The sequence below is a fragment of the Taurulus bubalis genome, assembly GCF_910589615.1.
Source record: "Taurulus bubalis genome assembly, chromosome: 10".
Lineage (NCBI taxonomy): Eukaryota > Metazoa > Chordata > Actinopteri > Perciformes > Cottidae > Taurulus > Taurulus bubalis.
Window position 1 is genome coordinate 27,590,222 of NC_136598.1, and position 23,669 is coordinate 27,613,890.

Below are 23,669 nucleotides of genomic sequence, written 5' to 3' on the forward strand. Positions count from 1 at the left end.
CTGGTGGGACTCGAACCCACAACCTTTGAATTACTTTTTTAGAGCCTAGCTAGAAGTCCAACGCGCTATCCATTGCGCCACAATGAGCCAATGAAAATGCATTTTTAAGAAAAAGTACAGGAGAAAATAATGACGGCAATAATCCAATTTGCAAAATGACACTGTAAAGATTCACAGAATGCTGCCTAAAAAAACTTTTATTTTGGTGGGACTCAAACCAAAAACCTCTACGTTTATCCAATGGTAAGTTCATTATTTCAGCATGAAGGGAGTAACTCAGACAAGATTTCAACAGTTCCAAAGTACACCACCGAGTTTTATCTTGAATTCCAGTATCTAAAGGTCAACTCTGGTGGGACTCGAACCCACAACCTTTGAATTACTTTTTTAGAGACTAACTAGAAGTGCAACACGCTATGCATTGCGCCACAGAGTCACAATGAGCCAATGAAAATGCATTTTTAAGAAAAAGTACAGGAGAAAATAACGACGGCAACAATTCACAGAATGCTGCCTAAAAAAAGTTTAGTTTTGGTGGGACTCAAACCAAAAACCTCTACGTTTATCCAATGGTAAGTTCATTACTTCAGCATAAAGGGAGTAATTCAAACAAGATTTCAACAGTTCCAAGGTACCATACCGCGTTTTATCTTGAATTCCAGTATCTAAAGGTCAACTCTGGTGGGACTCGAACCCACAACCTTTGAATTACTTTTTTAGAGCCTAGCTAGAAGTCCAACGCGCTATCCATTGCGCCACAGAGTCACAATGAGCCAATGAAAATGCATTTTTAAGAAAAAGTACAGGAGAAAATAATGACGGCAATAATCCAATTTGCAAAATGACACTGTAAAGATTCACAGAATGCTGCCTAAAAAAACTTTTATTTTGGTGGGACTCAAACCAAAAACCTCTACGTTTATCCAATGGTAAGTTCATTACTTCAGCATAAAGGGAGTAACTCAGACAAGATTTCAACAGCTCCAAAGTACACCACCGCGTTTTATCTTGAATTCCAGTATCTAAAGGTCAACTCTGGTGGGACTCGAACCCACAACCTTTGAATTACTTTTTTAGAGACTAACTAGAAGTCCAACACGCTATCCATTGCGCCACAGAGTCACAATGAGCCAATGAAAATGCATTTTTAAGAAAAAGTACAGGAGAAAATAACGACGGCAACAATTCACAGAATGCTGCCAAAAAAAACTTTAATTTTGGTGGGAATCAAACCAAAAACCTCTACGTTTATCCAATGGTAAGTTCATTATTTCAGCAAAAAGGGAGTCATTCAGACAAGATTTCAACAGTTCCAAGGTACACTACCGCGTTTTATCTTGAATTCCAGTATCTAAAGGTCAACTCTGGTGGGACTCGAACCCACAACCTTTGAATTACTTTTTTAGAGCCTAGCTAGAAGTCCAACGCGCTATCCATTGCGCCACAAAGTCACAATGAGCCAATGAAAATGCATTTTTAAGAAAAAGTACAGGAGAAAATAATGACGGCAATAATCCAATTTGCAAAATGACACTGTAAAGATTCACAGAATGCTGCCTAAAAAAACTTTTATTTTGGTGGGACTCAAACCAAAAACCTCTACGTTTATCCAATGGTAAGTTCATTATTTCAGCATGAAGGGAGTAACTCAGACAAGATTTCAACAGTTCCAAAGTACACCACCGAGTTTTATCTTGAATTCCAGTATCTAAAGGTCAACTCTGGTGGGACTCGAACCCACAACCTTTGAATTACTTTTTTAGAGACTAACTAGAAGTCCAACACGCTATCCATTGCGCCACAGAGTCACAATGAGGCAATAACAATGCATTTTTAAGAAAAAGGACAGGAGAAAATAATGACGGCAATAATCCAATTTGCAAAATGACACTGTAAAGATTCACAGAATGCTGCCTAAAAAAACTTTTATTTTGGTGGGACTCAGACCAAAAACCTCTACGTTTATCCAATGGTAGGTTCATTATTTCAGCATAAAGGGAGTAACTCAGACCAGATTTCAACAGTTCCAAAGTACACCACCGCGTTTTATCTTGAATTCCAGTATCTAAAGGTCAACTCTGGTGGGACTCGAACCCACAACCTTTGAATTACTTTTTTAGAGCCTAGCTAGAAGTCCAACGCGCTATCCATTGCGCCACAGAGTCACAATGAGCCAATGAAAATGCATTTTTAAGAAAAAGTACAGGAGAAAATAATGACGGCAATAATCCAATTTGCAAAATGACACTGTAAAGATTCACAGAATGCTGCCTAAAAAAACTTTAGTTTTGGTGGGACTCAAACCAAAAACCTCTATGTTTATCCAATGGGAAGTTCATTATTTCAGCATAAAGGGAGTAATTCAAACAAGATTTCAACAGTTCCAAGGTACCATACCGCGTTTTATCTTGAATTCCAGTATCTAAAGGTCAACTCTGGTGGGACTCGAACCCACAACCTTTGAATTACTTTTTTAGAGCCTAGCTAGAAGTCCAACGCGCTATCCATTGCGCCACAGAGTCACAATGAGCCAATGAAAATGCATTTTTAAGAAAAAGTACAGGAGAAAATAACGACGGCAACAATTCACAGAATGCTGCCAAAAAAAACTTTAATTTTGGTGGGACTCAAACCAAAAACCTCTACGTTTATCCAATGGTAAGTTCATTATTTCAGCAAAAAGGGAGTCATTCAGACAAGATTTCAACAGTTCCAAGGTACACTACCGCGTTTTATCTTGAATTCCAGTATCTAAAGGTCAACTCTGGTGGGACTCGAACCCACAACCTTTGAATTACTTTTTTAGAGCCTAGCTAGAAGTCCAACGCGCTATCCATTGCGCCACAAAGTCACAATGAGCCAATGAAAATGCATTTTTAAGAAAAAGTACAGCAGAAAATAATGACGGCAATGATCCAATTTGCAAAATGACACTGTAAAGATTCACAGAATGCTGTCTAAAAAAACTTTTATTTTGGTGGGACTCAAACCAAAAACCTCTACGTTTATCCAATGGTAAGTTCATTACTTCAGCATAAAGGGAGTAACTCAGACAAGATTTCAACAGCTCCAAAGTACACCACCGCGTTTTATCTTGAATTCCAGTATCTAAAGGTCAACTCTGGTGGGACTCGAACCCACAACCTTTGAATTACTTTTTTAGAGACTAACTAGAAGTCCAACACGCTATGCATTGCCCCACAATGAGCCAATGAAAATGCATTTTTAAGAAAAAGTACAGGAGAAAATAATGACGGCAATAATCCAATTTGCAAAATGACACTGTAAAGATTCACAGAATGCTGCCTAAAAAAACTTTTATTTTGGTGGGACTCAAACCAAAAACCTCTACGTTTATCCAATGGTAAGTTCATTATTTCAGCATGAAGGGAGTAACTCAGACAAGATTTCAACAGTTCCAAAGTACACCACCGAGTTTTATCTTGAATTCCAGTATCTAAAGGTCAACTCTGGTGGGACTCGAACCCACAACCTTTGAATTACTTTTTTAGAGACTAACTAGAAGTCCAACACGCTATCCATTGCGCCACAGAGTCACAATGAGGCAATAACAATGCATTTTTAAGAAAAAGGACAGGAGAAAATAATGACGGCAATAATCCAATTTGCAAAATGACACTGTAAAGATTCACAGAATGCTGCCAAAAAAAACTTTTATTTTGGTGGGACTCAAACCAAAAACCTCTACGTTTATCCAATGGTAAGTTCATTATTTCAGCAAAAAGGGAGTCATTCAGACAAGATTTCAACAGTTCCAAGGTACACTACCGCGTTTTATCTTGAATTCCAGTATCTAAAGGTCAACTCTGGTGGGACTCGAACCCACAACCTTTGAATTACTTTTTTAGAGCCTAGCTAGAAGTCCAACGCGCTATCCATTGCGCCACAATGAGCCAATGAAAATGCATTTTTAAGAAAAAGTACAGGAGAAAATAATGACGGCAATAATCCAATTTGCAAAATGACACTGTAAAGATTCACAGAATGCTGCCTAAAAAAACTTTTATTTTGGTGGGACTCAAACCAAAAACCTCTACGTTTATCCAATGGTAAGTTCATTATTTCAGCATGAAGGGAGTAACTCAGACAAGATTTCAACAGTTCCAAAGTACACCACCGAGTTTTATCTTGAATTCCAGTATCTAAAGGTCAACTCTGGTGGGACTCGAACCCACAACCTTTGAATTACTTTTTTAGAGACTAACTAGAAGTGCAACACGCTAAGCATTGCGCCACAGAGTCACAATGAGCCAATGAAAATGCATTTTTAAGAAAAAGTACAGGAGAAAATAACGACGGCAACAATTCACAGAATGCTGCCTAAAAAAAGTTTAGTTTTGGTGGGACTCAAACCAAAAACCTCTACGTTTATCCAATGGTAAGTTCATTACTTCAGCATAAAGGGAGTAATTCAAACAAGATTTCAACAGTTCCAAGGTACCATACCGCGTTTTATCTTGAATTCCAGTATCTAAAGGTCAACTCTGGTGGGACTCGAACCCACAACCTTTGAATTACTTTTTTAGAGCCTAGCTAGAAGTCCAACGCGCTATCCATTGCGCCACAGAGTCACAATGAGCCAATGAAAATGCATTTTTAAGAAAAAGTACAGGAGAAAATAATGACGGCAATAATCCAATTTGCAAAATGACACTGTAAAGATTCACAGAATGCTGCCTAAAAAAACTTTTATTTTGGTGGGACTCAAACCAAAAACCTCTACGTTTATCCAATGGTAAGTTCATTACTTCAGCATAAAGGGAGTAACTCAGACAAGATTTCAACAGCTCCAAAGTACACCACCGCGTTTTATCTTGAATTCCAGTATCTAAAGGTCAACTCTGGTGGGACTCGAACCCACAACCTTTGAATTACTTTTTTAGAGACTAACTAGAAGTCCAACACGCTATCCATTGCGCCACAGAGTCACAATGAGCCAATGAAAATGCATTTTTAAGAAAAAGTACAGGAGAAAATAACGACGGCAACAATTCACAGAATGCTGCCAAAAAAAACTTTAATTTTGGTGGGAATCAAACCAAAAACCTCTACGTTTATCCAATGGTAAGTTCATTATTTCAGCAAAAAGGGAGTCATTCAGACAAGATTTCAACAGTTCCAAGGTACACTACCGCGTTTTATCTTGAATTCCAGTATCTAAAGGTCAACTCTGGTGGGACTCGAACCCACAACCTTTGAATTACTTTTTTAGAGCCTAGCTAGAAGTCCAACGCGCTATCCATTGCGCCACAAAGTCACAATGAGCCAATGAAAATGCATTTTTAAGAAAAAGTACAGGAGAAAATAATGACGGCAATAATCCAATTTGCAAAATGACACTGTAAAGATTCACAGAATGCTGCCTAAAAAAACTTTTATTTTGGTGGGACTCAAACCAAAAACCTCTACGTTTATCCAATGGTAAGTTCATTATTTCAGCATGAAGGGAGTAACTCAGACAAGATTTCAACAGTTCCAAAGTACACCACCGAGTTTTATCTTGAATTCCAGTATCTAAAGGTCAACTCTGGTGGGACTCGAACCCACAACCTTTGAATTACTTTTTTAGAGACTAACTAGAAGTCCAACACGCTATCCATTGCGCCACAGAGTCACAATGAGGCAATAACAATGCATTTTTAAGAAAAAGGACAGGAGAAAATAATGACGGCAATAATCCAATTTGCAAAATGACACTGTAAAGATTCACAGAATGCTGCCAAAAAAAACTTTTATTTTGGTGGGACTCAAACCAAAAACCTCTACGTTTATCCAATGGTAAGTTCATTATTTCAGCAAAAAGGGAGTCATTCAGACAAGATTTCAACAGTTCCAAGGTACACTACCGCGTTTTATCTTGAATTCCAGTATCTAAAGGTCAACTCTGGTGGGACTCGAACCCACAACCTTTGAATTACTTTTTTAGAGCCTAGCTAGAAGTCCAACGCGCTATCCATTGCGCCACAAAGTCACAATGAGCCAATGAAAATGCATTTTTAAGAAAAAGTACAGCAGAAAATAATGACGGCAATAATCCAATTTGCAAAATGACACTGTAAAGATTCACAGAATGCTGCCTAAAAAAACTTTTATTTTGGTGGGACTCAAACCAAAAACCTCTACGTTTATCCAATGGTAAGTTCATTATTTCAGCATGAAGGGAGTAACTCAGACAAGATTTCAACAGTTCCAAAGTACACCACCGAGTTTTATCTTGAATTCCAGTATCTAAAGGTCAACTCTGGTGGGACTCGAACCCACAACCTTTGAATTACTTTTTTAGAGCCTAGCTAGAAGTCCAACGCGCTATCCATTGTGCCACAGAGTCACAATGAGCCAATGAAAATGCATTTTTAAGAAAAAGTACAGGAGAAAATAATGACGGCAATAATCCAATTTGCAAAATGACACTGTAAAGATTCACAGAATGCTGCCTAAAAAAACTTTAGTTTTGGTGGGACTCAAACCAAAAACCTCTACGTTTATCCAATGGGAAGTTCATTATTTCAGCATAAAGGGAGTAATTCAAACAAGATTTCAACAGTTCCAAGGTACACCACCGAGTTTTATCTTGAATTCCAGTATCTAAAGGTCAACTCTGGTGGGACTCGAACCCACAACCTTGGAATTACTTTTTTAGAGCCTAGCTAAAAGTCCAACGTGCCATCCATTGCGCCACAATGAGTCAATGAAAATGCATTTTTAAGAAAAAGTACAGGAGAAAATAATGACGGCAATAATCCAATTTGCAAAATGACACTGTAAAGATTCACAGAATGCTGCCTAAAAAAACTTTAGTTTTGGTGGGACTCAAACCAAAAACCTCTACGTTTATCCAATGGGAAGTTCATTATTTCAGCATAAAGGCAGTAACTCAGACAAGATTTCAACAGTTCCAAAGTACACCAAGGCGTTTTATCTTGAATTCCAGTATCTAAATGTCAACTCTGGTGGGACTCGAACCCACAACCTTGGAATTACTTTTTTAGAGACTAACTAGAAGTGCAACACGCTATGCATTGCGCCACAGAGTCACAATGAGCCAATGAAAATGCATTTTTAAGAAAAAGTACAGGAGAAAATAACGACGGCAACAATTCACAGAATGCTGCCAAAAAAAACTTTAATTTTGGTGGGACTCAAACCAAAAACCTCTACATTTATCCAATGGTAAGTTTATTATTTCAGCAAAAAGGGAGTAATTCAGACAAGATTTCAACAGTTCCAAGGAACACTACCGCGTTTTATCTTGAATTCCAGTATCTAAAGGTCAACTCTGGTGGGACTCGAACCCACAACCTTTGAATTACTTTTTTAGAGCCTAGCTAGAAGTCCAACGCGCTATCCATTGTGCCACAGAGTCACAATGAGCCAATGAAAATGCATTTTTAAGAAAAAGTACAGGAGAAAATAATGACGGCAATAATCCAATTTGCAAAATGACACTGTAAAGATTCACAGAATGCTGCCTAAAAAAACTTTAGTTTTGGTGGGACTCAAACCAAAAACCTCTACGTTTATCCAATGGTAAGTTCATTACTTCAGCATAAAGGGAGTAATTCAAACAAGATTTCAACAGTTCCAAGGTACCATACCACGTTTTATCTTGAATTCCAGTATCTAAAGGTCAACTCTGGTGGGACTCGAACCCACAACCTTTGAATTACTTTTTTAGAGCCTAGCTAGAAGTCCAACGCGCTATCCATTGCGCCACAGAGTCACAATGAGCCATTGAAAATGCATTTTTAAGAAAAAGTACAGGAGAAAATAATGACGGCAATAATCCAATTTGCAAAATGACACTGTAAAGATTCACAGAATGCTGCCTAAAAAAACTTTTATTTTGGTGGGACTCAAACCAAAAACCTCTACGTTTATCCAATGGTAAGTTCATTACTTCAGCATAAAGGGAGTAACTCAGACAAGATTTCAACAGCTCCAAAGTACACCACCGCGTTTTATCTTGAATTCCAGTATCTAAAGGTCAACTCTGGTGGGACTCGAACCCACAACCTTTGAATTACTTTTTTAGAGCCTAGCTAGAAGTCCAACGCGCTATCCATTGCGCCACAGAGTCACAATGAGCCAATGAAAATGCATTTTTAAGAAAAAGTACAGGAGAAAATAATGACGGCAATAATCAAATTTGCAAAATGACACTGTAAAGATTCACAGAATGCTGCCTAAAAAAACTTTAGTTTTGGTGGGACTCAAACCAAAAACCTCTACGTTTATCCAATGGTAAGTTCATTACTTCAGCATAAAGGGAGTAATTCAAACAAGATTTCAACAGTTCCAAGGTACCATACCACGTTTTATCTTGAATTCCAGTATCTAAAGGTCAACTCTGGTGGGACTCGAACCCACAACCTTTGAATTACTTTTTTAGAGCCTAGCTAGAAGTCCAACGCGCTATCCATTGCGCCACAGAGTCACAATGAGCCATTGAAAATGCATTTTTAAGAAAAAGTACAGGAGAAAATAATGACGGCAATAATCCAATTTGCAAAATGACACTGTAAAGATTCACAGAATGCTGCCTAAAAAAACTTTTATTTTGGTGGGACTCAAACCAAAAACCTCTACGTTTATCCAATGGTAAGTTCATTACTTCAGCATAAAGGGAGTAACTCAGACAAGATTTCAACAGCTCCAAAGTACACCACCGCGTTTTATCTTGAATTCCAGTATCTAAAGGTCAACTCTGGTGGGACTCGAACCCACAACCTTTGAATTACTTTTTTAGAGACTAACTAGAAGTCCAACACGCTATCCATTGCGCCACAGAGTCACAATGAGCCAATGAAAATGCATTTTTAAGAAAAAGTACAGGAGAAAATAACGACGGCAACAATTCACAGAATGCTGCCAAAAAAAACTTTAGTTTTGGTGGGACTCAAACCAAAAACCTCTACGTTTATCCAATGGTAAGTTCATTACTTCAGCATAAAGGGAGTAATTCAAACAAGATTTCAACAGTTCCAAGGTACCATACCGCGTTTTATCTTGAATTCCAGTATCTAAAGGTCAACTCTGGTGGGACTCGAACCCACAACCTTTGAATTACTTTTTTAGAGCCTAGCTAGAAGTCCAACTTGCTATCCATTGCGCCACAGAGTCACAATGAGCCATTGAAAATGCATTTTTAAGAAAAAGTACAGGAGAAAATAATGACGGCAATAATCCAATTTGCAAAATGACACTGTAAAGATTCACAGAATGCTGCCTAAAAAAACTTTAGTTTTGGTGGGACTCAAACCAAAAACCTCTACGTTTATCCAATGGTAAGTTCATTACTTCAGCATAAAGGGAGTAACTCAGACAAGATTTCAACAGCTCCAAAGTACACCACCGCGTTTTATCTTGAATTCCAGTATCTAAAGGTCAACTCTGGTGGGACTCGAACCCACAACCTTTGAATTACTTTTTTAGAGACTAACTAGAAGTCCAACACGCTATCCATTGCGCCACAGAGTCACAATGAGCCAATGAAAATGCATTTTTAAGAAAAAGTACAGGAGAAAATAACGACGGCAACAATTCACAGAATGCTGCCAAAAAAAACTTTAATTTTGGTGGGACTCAAACCAAAAACCTCTACGTTTATCCAATGGTAAGTTCATTATTTCAGCAAAAAGGGAGTCATTCAGACAAGATTTCAACAGTTCCAAGGTACACTACCGCGTTTTATCTTGAATTCCAGTATCTAAAGGTCAACTCTGGTGGGACTCGAACCCACAACCTTTGAATTACTTTTTTAGAGCCTAGCTAGAAGTCCAACGCGCTATCCATTGCGCCACAGAGTCACAATGAGCCAATGAAAATGCATTTTTAAGAAAAAGTACAGGAGAAAATAACGACGGCAACAATTCACAGAATGCTGCCAAAAAAAACTTTAATTTTGGTGGGACTCAAACCAAAAACCTCTACGTTTATCCAATGGTAAGTTCATTATTTCAGCAAAAAGGTAGTCATTCAGACAAGATTTCAACAGTTCCAAGGTACACTACCGCGTTTTATCTTGAATTCCAGTATCTAAAGGTCAACTCTGGTGGGACTCGAACCCACAACCTCTGAATTACTTTTTTAGAGCCTAGCTAGAAGTCCAACGCGCTATCCATTGCGCCACAGAGTCACAATGAGCCAATGAAAATGCATTTTTAAGAAAAAGTACAGGAGAAAATAATGACGGCAATAATCCAATTTGCAAAATGACACTGTAAAGATTCACAGAATGCTGCCTAAAAAAACTTTAGTTTTGGTGGGACTCAAACCAAAAACCTCTACGTTTATCCAATGGTAAGTTCATTACTTCAGCATAAAGGGAGTAACTCAGACAAGATTTCAACAGCTCCAAAGTACACCACCACGTTTTATCTTGAATTCCAGTATCTAAAGGTCAACTCTGGTGGGACTCGAACCCACAACCTTTGAATTACTTTTTTAGAGCCTAGCTAGAAGTCCAACGCGCTATCCATTGCGCCACAAAGTCACAATGAGCCAATGAAAATGCATTTTTAAGAAAAAGTACAGGAGAAAATAATGACGGCAATAATCAAATTTGCAAAATGACACTGTAAAGATTCACAGAATGCTGCCTAAAAAAACTTTAGTTTTGGTGGGACTCAAACCAAAAACCTCTACGTTTATCCAATGGTAAGTTCATTACTTCAGCATAAAGGGAGTAATTCAAACAAGATTTCAACAGTTCCAAGGTACCATACCACGTTTTATCTTGAATTCCAGTATCTAAAGGTCAACTCTGGTGGGACTCGAACCCACAACCTTTGAATTACTTTTTTAGAGCCTAGCTAGAAGTCCAACGCGCTATCCATTGCGCCACAGAGTCACAATGAGCCATTGAAAATGCATTTTTAAGAAAAAGTACAGGAGAAAATAATGACGGCAATAATCCAATTTGCAAAATGACACTGTAAAGATTCACAGAATGCTGCCTAAAAAAACTTTTATTTTGGTGGGACTCAAACCAAAAACCTCTACGTTTATCCAATGGTAAGTTCATTACTTCAGCATAAAGGGAGTAACTCAGACAAGATTTCAACAGCTCCAAAGTACACCACCACGTTTTATCTTGAATTCCAGTATCTAAAGGTCAACTCTGGTGGGACTCGAACCCACAACCTTTGAATTACTTTTTTAGAGCCTAGCTAGAAGTCCAACGCGCTATCCATTGCGCCACAAAGTCACAATGAGCCAATGAAAATGCATTTTTAAGAAAAAGTACAGGAGAAAATAATGACGGCAATAATCAAATTTGCAAAATGACACTGTAAAGATTCACAGAATGCTGCCTAAAAAAACTTTAGTTTTGGTGGGACTCAAACCAAAAACCTCTACGTTTATCCAATGGTAAGTTCATTACTTCAGCATAAAGGGAGTAATTCAAACAAGATTTCAACAGTTCCAAGGTACCATACCACGTTTTATCTTGAATTCCAGTATCTAAAGGTCAACTCTGGTGGGACTCGAACCCACAACCTTTGAATTACTTTTTTAGAGCCTAGCTAGAAGTCCAACGCGCTATCCATTGCGCCACAGAGTCACAATGAGCCATTGAAAATGCATTTTTAAGAAAAAGTACAGGAGAAAATAATGACGGCAATAATCCAATTTGCAAAATGACACTGTAAAGATTCACAGAATGCTGCCTAAAAAAACTTTTATTTTGGTGGGACTCAAACCAAAAACCTCTACGTTTATCCAATGGTAAGTTAATTACTTCAGCATAAAGGGAGTAACTCAGACAAGATTTCAACAGCTCCAAAGTACACCACCGCGTTTTATCTTGAATTCCAGTATCTAAAGGTCAACTCTGGTGGGACTCGAACCCACAACCTTTGAATTACTTTTTTAGAGCCTAGCTAGAAGTCCAACGCGCTATCCATTGCGCCACAGAGTCACAATGAGCCAATGAAAATGCATTTTTAAGAAAAAGTACAGGAGAAAATAATGACGGCAATAATCAAATTTGCAAAATGACACTGTAAAGATTCACAGAATGCTGCCTAAAAAAACTTTAGTTTTGGTGGGACTCAAACCAAAAACCTCTACGTTTATCCAATGGTAAGTTCATTACTTCAGCATAAAGGGAGTAATTCAAACAAGATTTCAACAGTTCCAAGGTACCCTACCACGTTTTATCTTGAATTCCAGTATCTAAAGGTCAACTCTGGTGGGACTCGAACCCACAACCTTTGAATTACTTTTTTAGAGCCTAGCTAGAAGTCCAACGCGCTATCCATTGCGCCACAGAGTCACAATGAGCCATTGAAAATGCATTTTTAAGAAAAAGTACAGGAGAAAATAATGACGGCAATAATCCAATTTGCAAAATGACACTGTAAAGATTCACAGAATGCTGCCTAAAAAAACTTTTATTTTGGTGGGACTCAAACCAAAAACCTCTACGTTTATCCAATGGTAAGTTCATTACTTCAGCATAAAGGGAGTAACTCAGACAAGATTTCAACAGCTCCAAAGTACACCACCGCGTTTTATCTTGAATTCCAGTATCTAAAGGTCAACTCTGGTGGGACTCGAACCCACAACCTTTGAATTACTTTTTTAGAGACTAACTAGAAGTCCAACACGCTATCCATTGCGCCACAGAGTCACAATGAGCCAATGAAAATGCATTTTTAAGAAAAAGTACAGGAGAAAATAACGACGGCAACAATTCACAGAATGCTGCCAAAAAAAACTTTAGTTTTGGTGGGACTCAAACCAAAAACCTCTACGTTTATCCAATGGTAAGTTCATTACTTCAGCATAAAGGGAGTAATTCAAACAAGATTTCAACAGTTCCAAGGTACCATACTGCGTTTTATCTTGAATTCCAGTATCTAAAGGTCAACTCTGGTGGGACTCGAACCCACAACCTTTGAATTACTTTTTTAGAGCCTAGCTAGAAGTCCAACTTGCTATCCATTGCGCCACAGAGTCACAATGAGCCATTGAAAATGCATTTTTAAGAAAAAGTACAGGAGAAAATAATGACGGCAATAATCCAATTTGCAAAATGACACTGTAAAGATTCACAGAATGCTGCCTAAAAAAACTTTTATTTTGGTGGGACTCAAACCAAAAACCTCTACGTTTATCCAATGGTAAGTTCATTACTTCAGCATAAAGGGAGTAACTCAGACAAGATTTCAACAGCTCCAAAGTACACCACCGCGTTTTATCTTGAATTCCAGTATCTAAAGGTCAACTCTGGTGGGACTCGAACCCACAACCTTTGAATTACTTTTTTAGAGACTAACTAGAAGTCCAACACGCTATCCATTGCGCCACAGAGTCACAATGAGCCAATGAAAATGCATTTTTAAGAAAAAGTACAGGAGAAAATAACGACGGCAACAATTCACAGAATGCTGCCAAAAAAAACTTTAATTTTGGTGGGACTCAAACCAAAAACCTCTACGTTTATCCAATGGTAAGTTCATTATTTCAGCAAAAAGGGAGTCATTCAGACAAGATTTCAACAGTTCCAAGGTACACTACCGCGTTTTATCTTGAATTCCAGTATCTAAAGGTCAACTCTGGTGGGACTCGAACCCACAACCTTTGAATTACTTTTTTAGAGCCTAGCTAGAAGTCCAACGCGCTATCCATTGCGCCACAGAGTCACAATGAGCCAATGAAAATGCATTTTTAAGAAAAAGTACAGGAGAAAATAACGACGGCAACAATTCACAGAATGCTGCCAAAAAAAACTTTAATTTTGGTGGGACTCAAACCAAAAACCTCTACGTTTATCCAATGGTAAGTTCATTATTTCAGCAAGAAGGTAGTCATTCAGACAAGATTTCAACAGTTCCAAGGTACACTACCGCGTTTTATCTTGAATTCCAGTATCTAAAGGTCAACTCTGGTGGGACTCGAACCCACAACCTCTGAATTACTTTTTTAGAGCCTAGCTAGAAGTCCAACGCGCTATCCATTGCGCCACAGAGAGCCAATGAAAATGCATTTTTAAGAAAAAGTACAGGAGAAAATAATGACGGCAATAATCCAATTTGCAAAATGACACTGTAAAGATTCACAGAATGCTGCCTAAAAAAACTTTAGTTTTGGTGGGACTCAAACCAAAAACCTCTACGTTTATCCAATGGTAAGTTCATTACTTCAGCATAAAGGGAGTAACTCAGACAAGATTTCAACAGCTCCAAAGTACACCACCGCGTTTTATCTTGAATTCCAGTATCTAAAGGTCAACTCTGGTGGGACTCGAACCCACAACCTTTGAATTACTTTTTTAGAGCCTAGCCAGAAGTCCAACGCGCTATCCATTGCGCCACAGAGTCACAATGAGCCATTGAAAATGCATTTTTAAGAAAAAGTACAGGAGAAAATAATGACGGCAATAATCCAATTTGCAAAATGACACTGTAAAGATTCACAGAATGCTGCCTAAAAAAACTTTTATTTTGGTGGGACTCAAACCAAAAACCTCTACGTTTATCCAATGGTAAGTTCATTACTTCAGCATAAAGGGAGTAACTCAGACAAGATTTCAACAGCTCCAAAGTACACCACCGCGTTTTATCTTGAATTCCAGTATCTAAAGGTCAACTCTGGTGGGACTCGAACCCACAACCTTTGAATTACTTTTTTAGAGCCTAACTAGAAGTCCAACACGCTATCCATTGCGCCACAGAGTCACAATGAGCCAATGAAAATGCATTTTTAAGAAAAAGTACAGGAGAAAATAATGACGGCAATAATCAAATTTGCAAAATGACACTGTAAAGATTCACAGAATGCTGCCTAAAAAAACTTTAGTTTTGGTGGGACTCAAACCAAAAACCTCTACGTTTATCCAATGGTAAGTTCATTACTTCAGCATAAAGGGAGTAATTCAAACAAGATTTCAACAGTTCCAAGGTACCATACCGCGTTTTATCTTGAATTCCAGTATCTAAAGGTCAACTCTGGTGGGACTCGAACCCACAACCTTTGAATTACTTTTTTAGAGCCTAGCTAGAAGTCCAACGCGCTATCCATTGCGCCACAGAGTCACAATGAGCCATTGAAAATGCATTTTTAAGAAAAAGTACAGGAGAAAATAATGACGGCAATAATCCAATTTGCAAAATGACACTGTAAAGATTCACAGAATGCTGCCTAAAAAAACTTTTATTTTGGTGGGACTCAAACCAAAAACCTCTACGTTTATCCAATGGTAAGTTCATTACTTCAGCATAAAGGGAGTAACTCAGACAAGATTTCAACAGCTCCAAAGTACACCACCGCGTTTTATCTTGAATTCCAGTATCTAAAGGTCAACTCTGGTGGGACTCGAACCCACAACCTTTGAATTACTTTTTTAGAGACTAACTAGAAGTCCAACACGCTATCCATTGCGCCACAGAGTCACAATGAGCCAATGAAAATGCATTTTTAAGAAAAAGTACAGGAGAAAATAACGACGGCAACAATTCACAGAATGCTGCCAAAAAAAACTTTAATTTTGGTGGGACTCAAACCAAAAACCTCTACGTTTATCCAATGGTAAGTTCATTATTTCAGCAAAAAGGGAGTCATTCAGACAAGATTTCAACAGTTCCAAGGTACACTACCGCGTTTTATCTTGAATTCCAGTATCTAAAGGTCAACTCTGGTGGCACTCGAACCCACAACCTTTGAATTACTTTTTTAGAGCCTAGCTAGAAGTCCAACGCGCAATCCATTGCGCCACAGAGTCACAGTGAGCCAATGAAAATGCATTTTTAAGAAAAAGTACAGGAGAAAATAATGACGGCAATAATCCAATTTGCAAAATGACACTGTAAAGATTCACAGAATGCTGCCTAAAAAAACTTTAGTTTTGGTGGGACTCAAACCAAAAACCTCTACGTTTATCCAATGGGAAGTTCATTATTTCAGCATAAAGGCAGTAACTCAGACAAGATTTCAACAGTTCCAAAGTACACCAAGGCGTTTTATCTTGAATTCCAGTATCTAAATGTCAACTCTGGTGGGACTCGAACCCACAACCTTGGAATTACTTTTTTAGAGACTAACTAGAAGTGCAACACGCTATGCATTGCGCCACAGAGTCACAATGAGCCAATGAAAATGCATTTTTAAGAAAAAGTACAGGAGAAAATAACGACGGCAACAATTCACAGAATGCTGCCAAAAAAAACTTTAATTTTGGTGGGACTCAAACCAAAAACCTCTACATTTATCCAATGGTAAGTTTATTATTTCAGCAAAAAGGGAGTAATTCAGACAAGATTTCAACAGTTCCAAGGTACACTACCGCGTTTTATCTTGAATTCCAGTATCTAAAGGTCAACTCTGGTGGGACTCGAACCCACAACCTTTGAATTACTTTTTTAGAGCCTAGCTAGAAGTCCAACGCGCTATCCATTGTGCCACAGAGTCACAATGAGCCAATGAAAATGCATTTTTAAGAAAAAGTACAGGAGAAAATAATGACGGCAATAATCCAATTTGCAAAATGACACTGTAAAGATTCACAGAATGCTGCCTAAAAAAACTTTAGTTTTGGTGGGACTCAAACCAAAAACCTCTACGTTTATCCAATGGGAAGTTCATTATTTCAGCATAAAGGGAGTAATTCAAACAAGATTTCAACAGTTCCAAGGTACCATACCGCGTTTTATCTTGAATTCCAGTATCTAAAGGTCAACTCTGGTGGGACTCGAACCCACAACCTTTGAATTACTTTTTTAGAGCCTAGCTAGAAGTCCAAAGCGCTATCCATTGCGCCACAATGAGCCAATAAAAATGCATTTTTTTTAAAAAGTACAGGAGAAAATAATGACGGCAATAATCCAATTTGCAAAATGACACTGTAAAGATTCACAGAATGCTGCCTAAAAAAACTTTTATTTTGGTGGGACTCAAACCAAAAACCTCTACGTTTATCCAATGGTAAGTTCATTACTTCAGCATAAAGGGAGTAACTCAGACAAGATTTCAACAGCTCCAAAGTACACCACCGCGTTTTATCTTGAATTCCAGTATCTAAAGGTCAACTCTGGTGGGACTTGAACCCACAACCTTTGAATTACTTTTTAAGAGACTAACTAGAAGTCCAACACGCTATCCATTGCGCCACAGAGTCACAATGAGCCAATGAAAATGCATTTTTAAGAAAAAGTACAGGAGAAAATAACGACGGCAACAATTCACAGAATGCTGCCAAAAAAAACTTTAATTTTGGTGGGACTCAAACCAAAAACCTCTACGTTTATCCAATGGTAAGTTCATTATTTCAGCAAAAAGGGAGTCATTCAAACAAGATTTCAACAGTTCCAAGGTACACTACCGCGTTTTATCTTGAATTCCAGTATCTAAAGGTCAACTCTGGTGGGACTCGAACCCACAACCTTTGAATTACTTTTTTAGAGCCTAGCTAGAAGTCCAACGCGCTATCCATTGCGCCACAGAGTCACAATGAGCCAATGAAAATGCATTTTTAAGAAAAAGTACAGGAGAAAATAATGACGGCAATAATCCAATTTGCAAAATGACACTGTAAAGATTCACAGAATGCTGCCTAAAAAAACTTTAGTTTTGGTGGGACTCAAACCAAAAACCTCTACGTTTATCCAATGGTAAGTTCATTACTTCAGCATAAAGGGAGTAATTCAAACAAGATTTCAACAGTTCCAAGGTACCATACCGCGTTTTATCTTGAATTCCAGTATCTAAAGGTCAACTCTGGTGGGACTCGAACCCACAACCTTTGAATTACTTTTTTAGAGCCTAGCTAGAAGTCCAACGCGCTATCCATTGCGCCACAGAGTCACAATGAGCCATTGAAAATGCATTTTTAAGAAAAAGTACAGGAGAAAATAATGACGGCAATAATCCAATTTGCAAAATGACACTGTAAAGATTCACAGAATGCTGCCTAAAAAAACTTTTATTTTGGTGGGACTCAAACCAAAAACCTCTACGTTTATCCAATGGGAAGTTCATTACTTCAGCATAAAGGGAGTAACTCAGACAAGATTTCAACAGCTCCAAAGTACACCACCGCGTTTTATCTTGAATTCCAGTATCTAAAGGTCAACTCTGGTGGGACTCGAACCCACAACCTTTGAATTACTTTTTTAGAGACTAACTAGAAGTCCAACACGCTATCCATTGCGCCACAGAGTCACAATGAGCCAATGAAAATGCATTTTTAAGAAAAAGTACAGGAGAAAATAACGACGGCAACAATTCACAGAATGCTGCCAAAAAAAACTTTAATTTTGGTGGGACTCAAACCAAAAACCTCTACGTTTATCCAATGGTAAGTTCATTATTTCAGCAAAAAGGGAGTCATTCAGACAAGATTTCAACAGTTCCAAGGTACACTACCGCGTTTTATCTTGAATTCCAGTATCTAAAGGTCAACTCTGGTGGGACTCGAACCCACAACCTTTGAATTACTTTTTTAGAGCCTAGCTAGAAGTCCAACGCGCTATCCATTGCGCCACAGAGTCACAATGAGCCAATGAAAATGCATTTTTAAGAAAAAGTACAGGAGAAAATAATGACGGCAATAATCAAATTTGCAAAATGACACTGTAAAGATTCACAGAATGCTGCCTAAAAAAACTTTAGTTTTGGTGGGACTCAAACCAAAAACCTCTACGTTTATCCAATGGTAAGTTCATTACTTCAGCATAAAGGGAGTAATTCAAACAAGATTTCAACAGTTCCAAGGTACCATACCGCGTTTTATCTTGAATTCCAGTATCTAAAGGTCAACTCTGGTGGGACTCGAACCCACAACCTTTGAATTACTTTTTTAGAGCCTAGCTAGAAGTCCAACGCGCTATCCATTGCGCCACAGAGTCACAATGAGCCATTGAAAATGCATTTTTAAGAAAAAGTACAGGAGAAAATAATGACGGCAATAATCCAATTTGCAAAATGACACTGTAAAGATTCACAGAATGCTGCCTAAAAAAAACTTTTATTTTGGTGGGACTCAAACCAAAAACCTCTACGTTTATCCAATGGTAAGTTCATTACTTCAGCATAAAGGGAGTAACTCAGACAAGATTTCAACAGCTCCAAAGTACACCACCGCGTTTTATCTTGAATTCCAGTATCTAAAGGTCAACTCTGGTGGGACTCGAACCCACAACCTTTGAATTACTTTTTTAGAGACTAACTAGAAGTCCAACACGCTATCCATTGCGCCACAGAGTCACAATGAGCCAACGAAAATGCATTTTTAAGAAAAAGTACAGGAGAAAATAACGACGGCAACAATTCACAGAATGCTGCCAAAAAAAACTTTAATTTTGGTGGGACTCAAACCAAAAACCTCTACGTTTATCCAATGGTAAGTTCATTATTTCAGCAAAAAGGGAGTCATTCAGACAAGATTTCAACAGTTCCAAGGTACACTACCGCGTTTTATCTTGAATTCCAGTATCTAAAGGTCAACTCTGGTGGGACTCGAACCCACAACCTTTGAATTACTTTTTTAGAGCCTAGCTAGAAGTCCAACGCGCTATCCATTGCGCCACAGAGTCACAATGAGCCAATGAAAATGCATTTTTAAGAAAAAGTACAGGAGAAAATAATGACGGCAATAATCCAATTTGCAAAATGACACTGTAAAGATTCACAGAATGCTGCCTAAAAAAACTTTAGTTTTGGTGGGACTCAAACCAAAAACCTCTACGTTTATCCAATAGTAAGTTCATTACTTCAGCATAAAGGGAGTAATTCAAACAAGATTTCAACAGTTCCAAGGTACCATACCGCGTTTTATCTTGAATTCCAGTATCTAAAGGTCAACTCTGGTGGGACTCGAACCCACAACCTTTGAATTACTTTTTTAGAGCCTAGCTAGAAGTCCAACGCGCTATCCATTGCGCCACAGAGTCACAATGAGCCATTGAAAATGCATTTTTAAGAAAAAGTACAGGAGAAAATAATGACGGCAATAATCCAATTTGCAAAATGACACTGTAAAGATTCACAGAATGCTGCCTAAAAAAACTTTTATTTTGGTGGGACTCAAACCAAAAACCTCTACGTTTATCCAATGGTAAGTTCATTACTTCAGCATAAAGGGAGTAACTCAGACAAGATTTCAACAGCTCCAAAGTACACCACCGCGTTTTATCTTGAATTCCAGTATCTAAAGGTCAACTCTGGTGGGACTCGAACCCACAACCTTTGAATTACTTTTTTAGAGACTAACTAGAAGTCCAACACGCTATCCATTGCGCCACAGAGTCACAATGAGCCAATGAAAATGCATTTTTAAGAAAAAGTACAGGAGAAAATAACGACGGCAACAATTCACAGAATGCTGCCAAAAAAAACTTTAATTTTGGTGGGACTCAAACCAAAAACCTCTACGTTTATCCAATGGTAAGTTCATTATTTCAGCAAAAAGGGAGTCATTCAGACAAGATTTCAACAGTTCCAAGGTACACTACCGCGTTTTATCTTGAATTCCAGTATCTAAAGGTCAACTCTGGTGGAACTCGAACCCACAACCTTTGAATTACTTTTTTAGAGCCTAGCTAGAAGTCCAACACGCTATCCATTGCGCCACAGAGTCACAATAAAGAATATAACAATGCATTTTTAAGAAAAAGGACAGGAGAAAATAATGACGGCAATAATCCATTTTGCAAAACGACACTGTAAAGATTCACAGAATGCTGCCTAAAAAAACTTTCATTTTGGTGGGACTCAAACCAAAAACCTCTTAGTTTATTCACTAGTAAGTTCATCATTTCAGCATGAAGGGAGTAATTCAGAAAAGATTTCAGCGGTTCCAAGGTACACCACCGCGTTTTATCTTGAAATCCAGTATCTAAAGGTCAACTCTGGTGGGACTCGAACCCACAACCTTTGAATTACTTTTTTACAGATGCATGCACACGCAGACACACGGAGTACTTCTTCATTTATTAGTAAATGATATTCTGTTTTTAATAATCTGAATATGTAAAGAAACTACAGATATCAAATACACAAAATAAGAAGTACAACGCGTACTTTGAGATGCAGTGGAGAAGAAGTACGAAGCAGGAAATGCAAATACTTTGTGAAGTACAAGTATAGTTTAAAGTGTACTCGGGTAAAAGTCCCTTAAACACAACTGCTCAATGAGTGTAATATATGTAATATATAATATATATAATAATAATAATAATAACTATAAAGAGAAGAAGTCCTCTTTAAACCGTAAAGCTCCCACAGCGCCGCCTACAGGCTGCAGTGCACATCACAGCCTGCAGCAGCAGCAGTGCTCTTATTGTGAAAAACGTGTTGATGATTATTACCAGCTAATTAACACCTTTATTTGTATTTATATGTACTTGTGTTACATGTGTTGTCTAATTTTGGAGGGATGTGAGATGTAACCTCCATCTGCTGCACGTGAGAGTGAGAGAAGAGTGAGAAAAGAGTGAGAGAATAGTGAGAGAAGAGTGAGAGAAGAGTGAGAGTGACAGTACCTCGGAGACATGCGCGTCCAGCTGCAGACCTGCTGGACGCCGGCTCCTCTCCCGGTCCACTCCGGTACTCTCCGGTACTCTCCAGTACTCTCCGGTCCTCTCCCGGTCCTCTCCCGGTCCTCTCCCGGTCCTCTCCCGGTCCACTCCGGTACTCTCCGGTCCTCTCCGGTACTCTCCGGTCCTCTCCCGGTGGTCCCGGTGGTTCACCGGCCGCTCCGGTCGCATTGAAACCAAACTTTAAAACTTGAACTCTACTTTCCTCTCGCACTCAAACTGTATTTCCACTCTCACTCTCTCTCTCTCTCTCTCTCTCTCTCTCTCTCTCTCTCTCTCTCTCTCTCTCTCTCTCTCTCTCTCTCTCTCTCTCTCTCTCTCTCTCTCTCTCTTTCTCTCTCTCTCTGACTACTTGGTCGAGTTTGTGTTACGCCCCAAAAGAAGAGAGAAAGACTCCAACATCTGTCCGGTAAATAATCCGGTAAAACGTCAGGTAAATAGTCCGGTAAGGAGGGTTAGAACCAAGAGAAGAGGAGCAGCTGAAGGTTTGAGTCCCGCTGGAAGATCAGATCCGCTGGTTAGGAGATGAACTGCGGGGAGGAGGGGAGAGGCTCGAGACCCGTCTGCTGCTTAAGGGGGGGGGGGGGGGGGGAGAGAGAGAGAGAGACCCACCAGCTGTCTGCAGGAGAAATACGTATATATATATGTTTATATTTATAAATCAATATATGTAGTTATGTTTGCATTCATTTATTTTCATATATATATATATATATATATATATATATATATATATATATATATATATATATATATATATATATATATATATATATATATATATAATGAATAATAAGACAGACAGTGAATCTTTTGGGGCTTTGCACATTTTAGAGTTTTTTATTGAAGGAGAAAATAAGGAAAACATGAATCAATGGAATCAATAAATACTTGTCTTGCTGCTCAACGTCATCAGTTTTAGATGACACAAACACACACACACACACACACACACACACACACACACACACTCACACACACACACACACACACACACACACACACACACACACACACACAGAGTGACATTCCTGACCACATCTGTTCCTTCTAAGCAACCCGTTCATCAGTCTGGACCAGTGAGAGCTTTATACTGGACAAACACAACCTGAGGTAAACACACATACTCATACAAACACACACACACACACACACACACACACACACACACACACACACACACACACACACACACACACAGAGGGTAAACAGAGGTGGTGAGCTGGCACCGCTCCTGATAATGTTATTCCAAACTCAGACATTCCTCAACTCCCTTTCTTCTAGACAATTACCCTCCTGTGTGTGTGTGTGTGTGTGTGTGTGTGTGTGTGTGTGTGTGTGTGTGTGTATGTGTGTGTGTGTCAGAAGTCAAACAGGAACCATTGACCAGACTGGTGGTGATGGTTTGTACTGAGTACGAGGTAAATCAATCATCTTTGACTTCCTGTTGCATGAAACCTGCATTCTCTCTCAACCAAGGGGTGACTCCTCTGGTTGTATAGAAGTCTATGCTTCATGTGTTAAAGCTGCTTTCTCTCTCCTGACCACCAGGGGGCGACTCCTCTGGTTGTATAGAAGTCTATGCTTCATGTGTTAAAGCTGCATTCTCTCTCCTGACCACCAGGGGGTGACTCCTCTGGTTGTATAGAAGTCTATGTGTCATGTGTTAAAGCTGCATTCTCTCTCCTGACCACCAGGGGGCGACTCCTCTGGTTGTATAGAAGTCTATGCTTCATGTGTTAAAGCTGCATTCTCTCTCCTGGCCACCAGGGGGCGACTCTTCTGGTTGTATAGAAGTATATTCTTCATGTGGTAAAGCTGCATTCTCTCTCCTGACCACCAATCTCTGGAGAATGACAGGACTGGATTTGAATGCCAGTGTTATGCCACCAGGACCCTGAACGAGTCACATAGTCTTTTCCTGCATCCCCCTTCTTCTTCTTCTTCTTCTTCTTCTTCTTCTTCTTCTTCTCCTCCTCCTCAGCCCTCAGAGTGAAGTCACCCTATGCATTGATATTCCATCTCTAATAAGCGACCACATTTCCACATTTCCACTGCTAATGACACGGCGGCGGCCATCTTGGCTCCGCGTGCCGTGTCATTACCGGCAAT

At 38.9% G+C, this 23,669-nt stretch overlaps 2 protein-coding genes across 2 annotated transcripts in view; both read right to left on the reverse strand.

Annotated features, from left to right (window-relative positions):
• Positions 1-21,918, reverse strand: part of LOC306742416 (uncharacterized protein) — a 48,890-nt gene extending 26,972 nt beyond the window's left edge. Inside the window, exon 1 of the mRNA XM_079224796.1 lies at positions 21,504-21,918. Within this exon, the coding sequence (XP_079080922.1) occupies positions 21,504-21,728 (225 nt within the window). The 5' untranslated portion in view covers positions 21,729-21,918. The remainder of the gene's footprint in view (positions 1-21,503) is intronic.
• The window catches only part of LOC306742560 (protein NLRC3-like), a gene marked incomplete at both ends in the record, with an annotated part of 315,498 nt that overhangs the window by 146,846 nt on the left and 144,983 nt on the right, over positions 1-23,669 (reverse strand).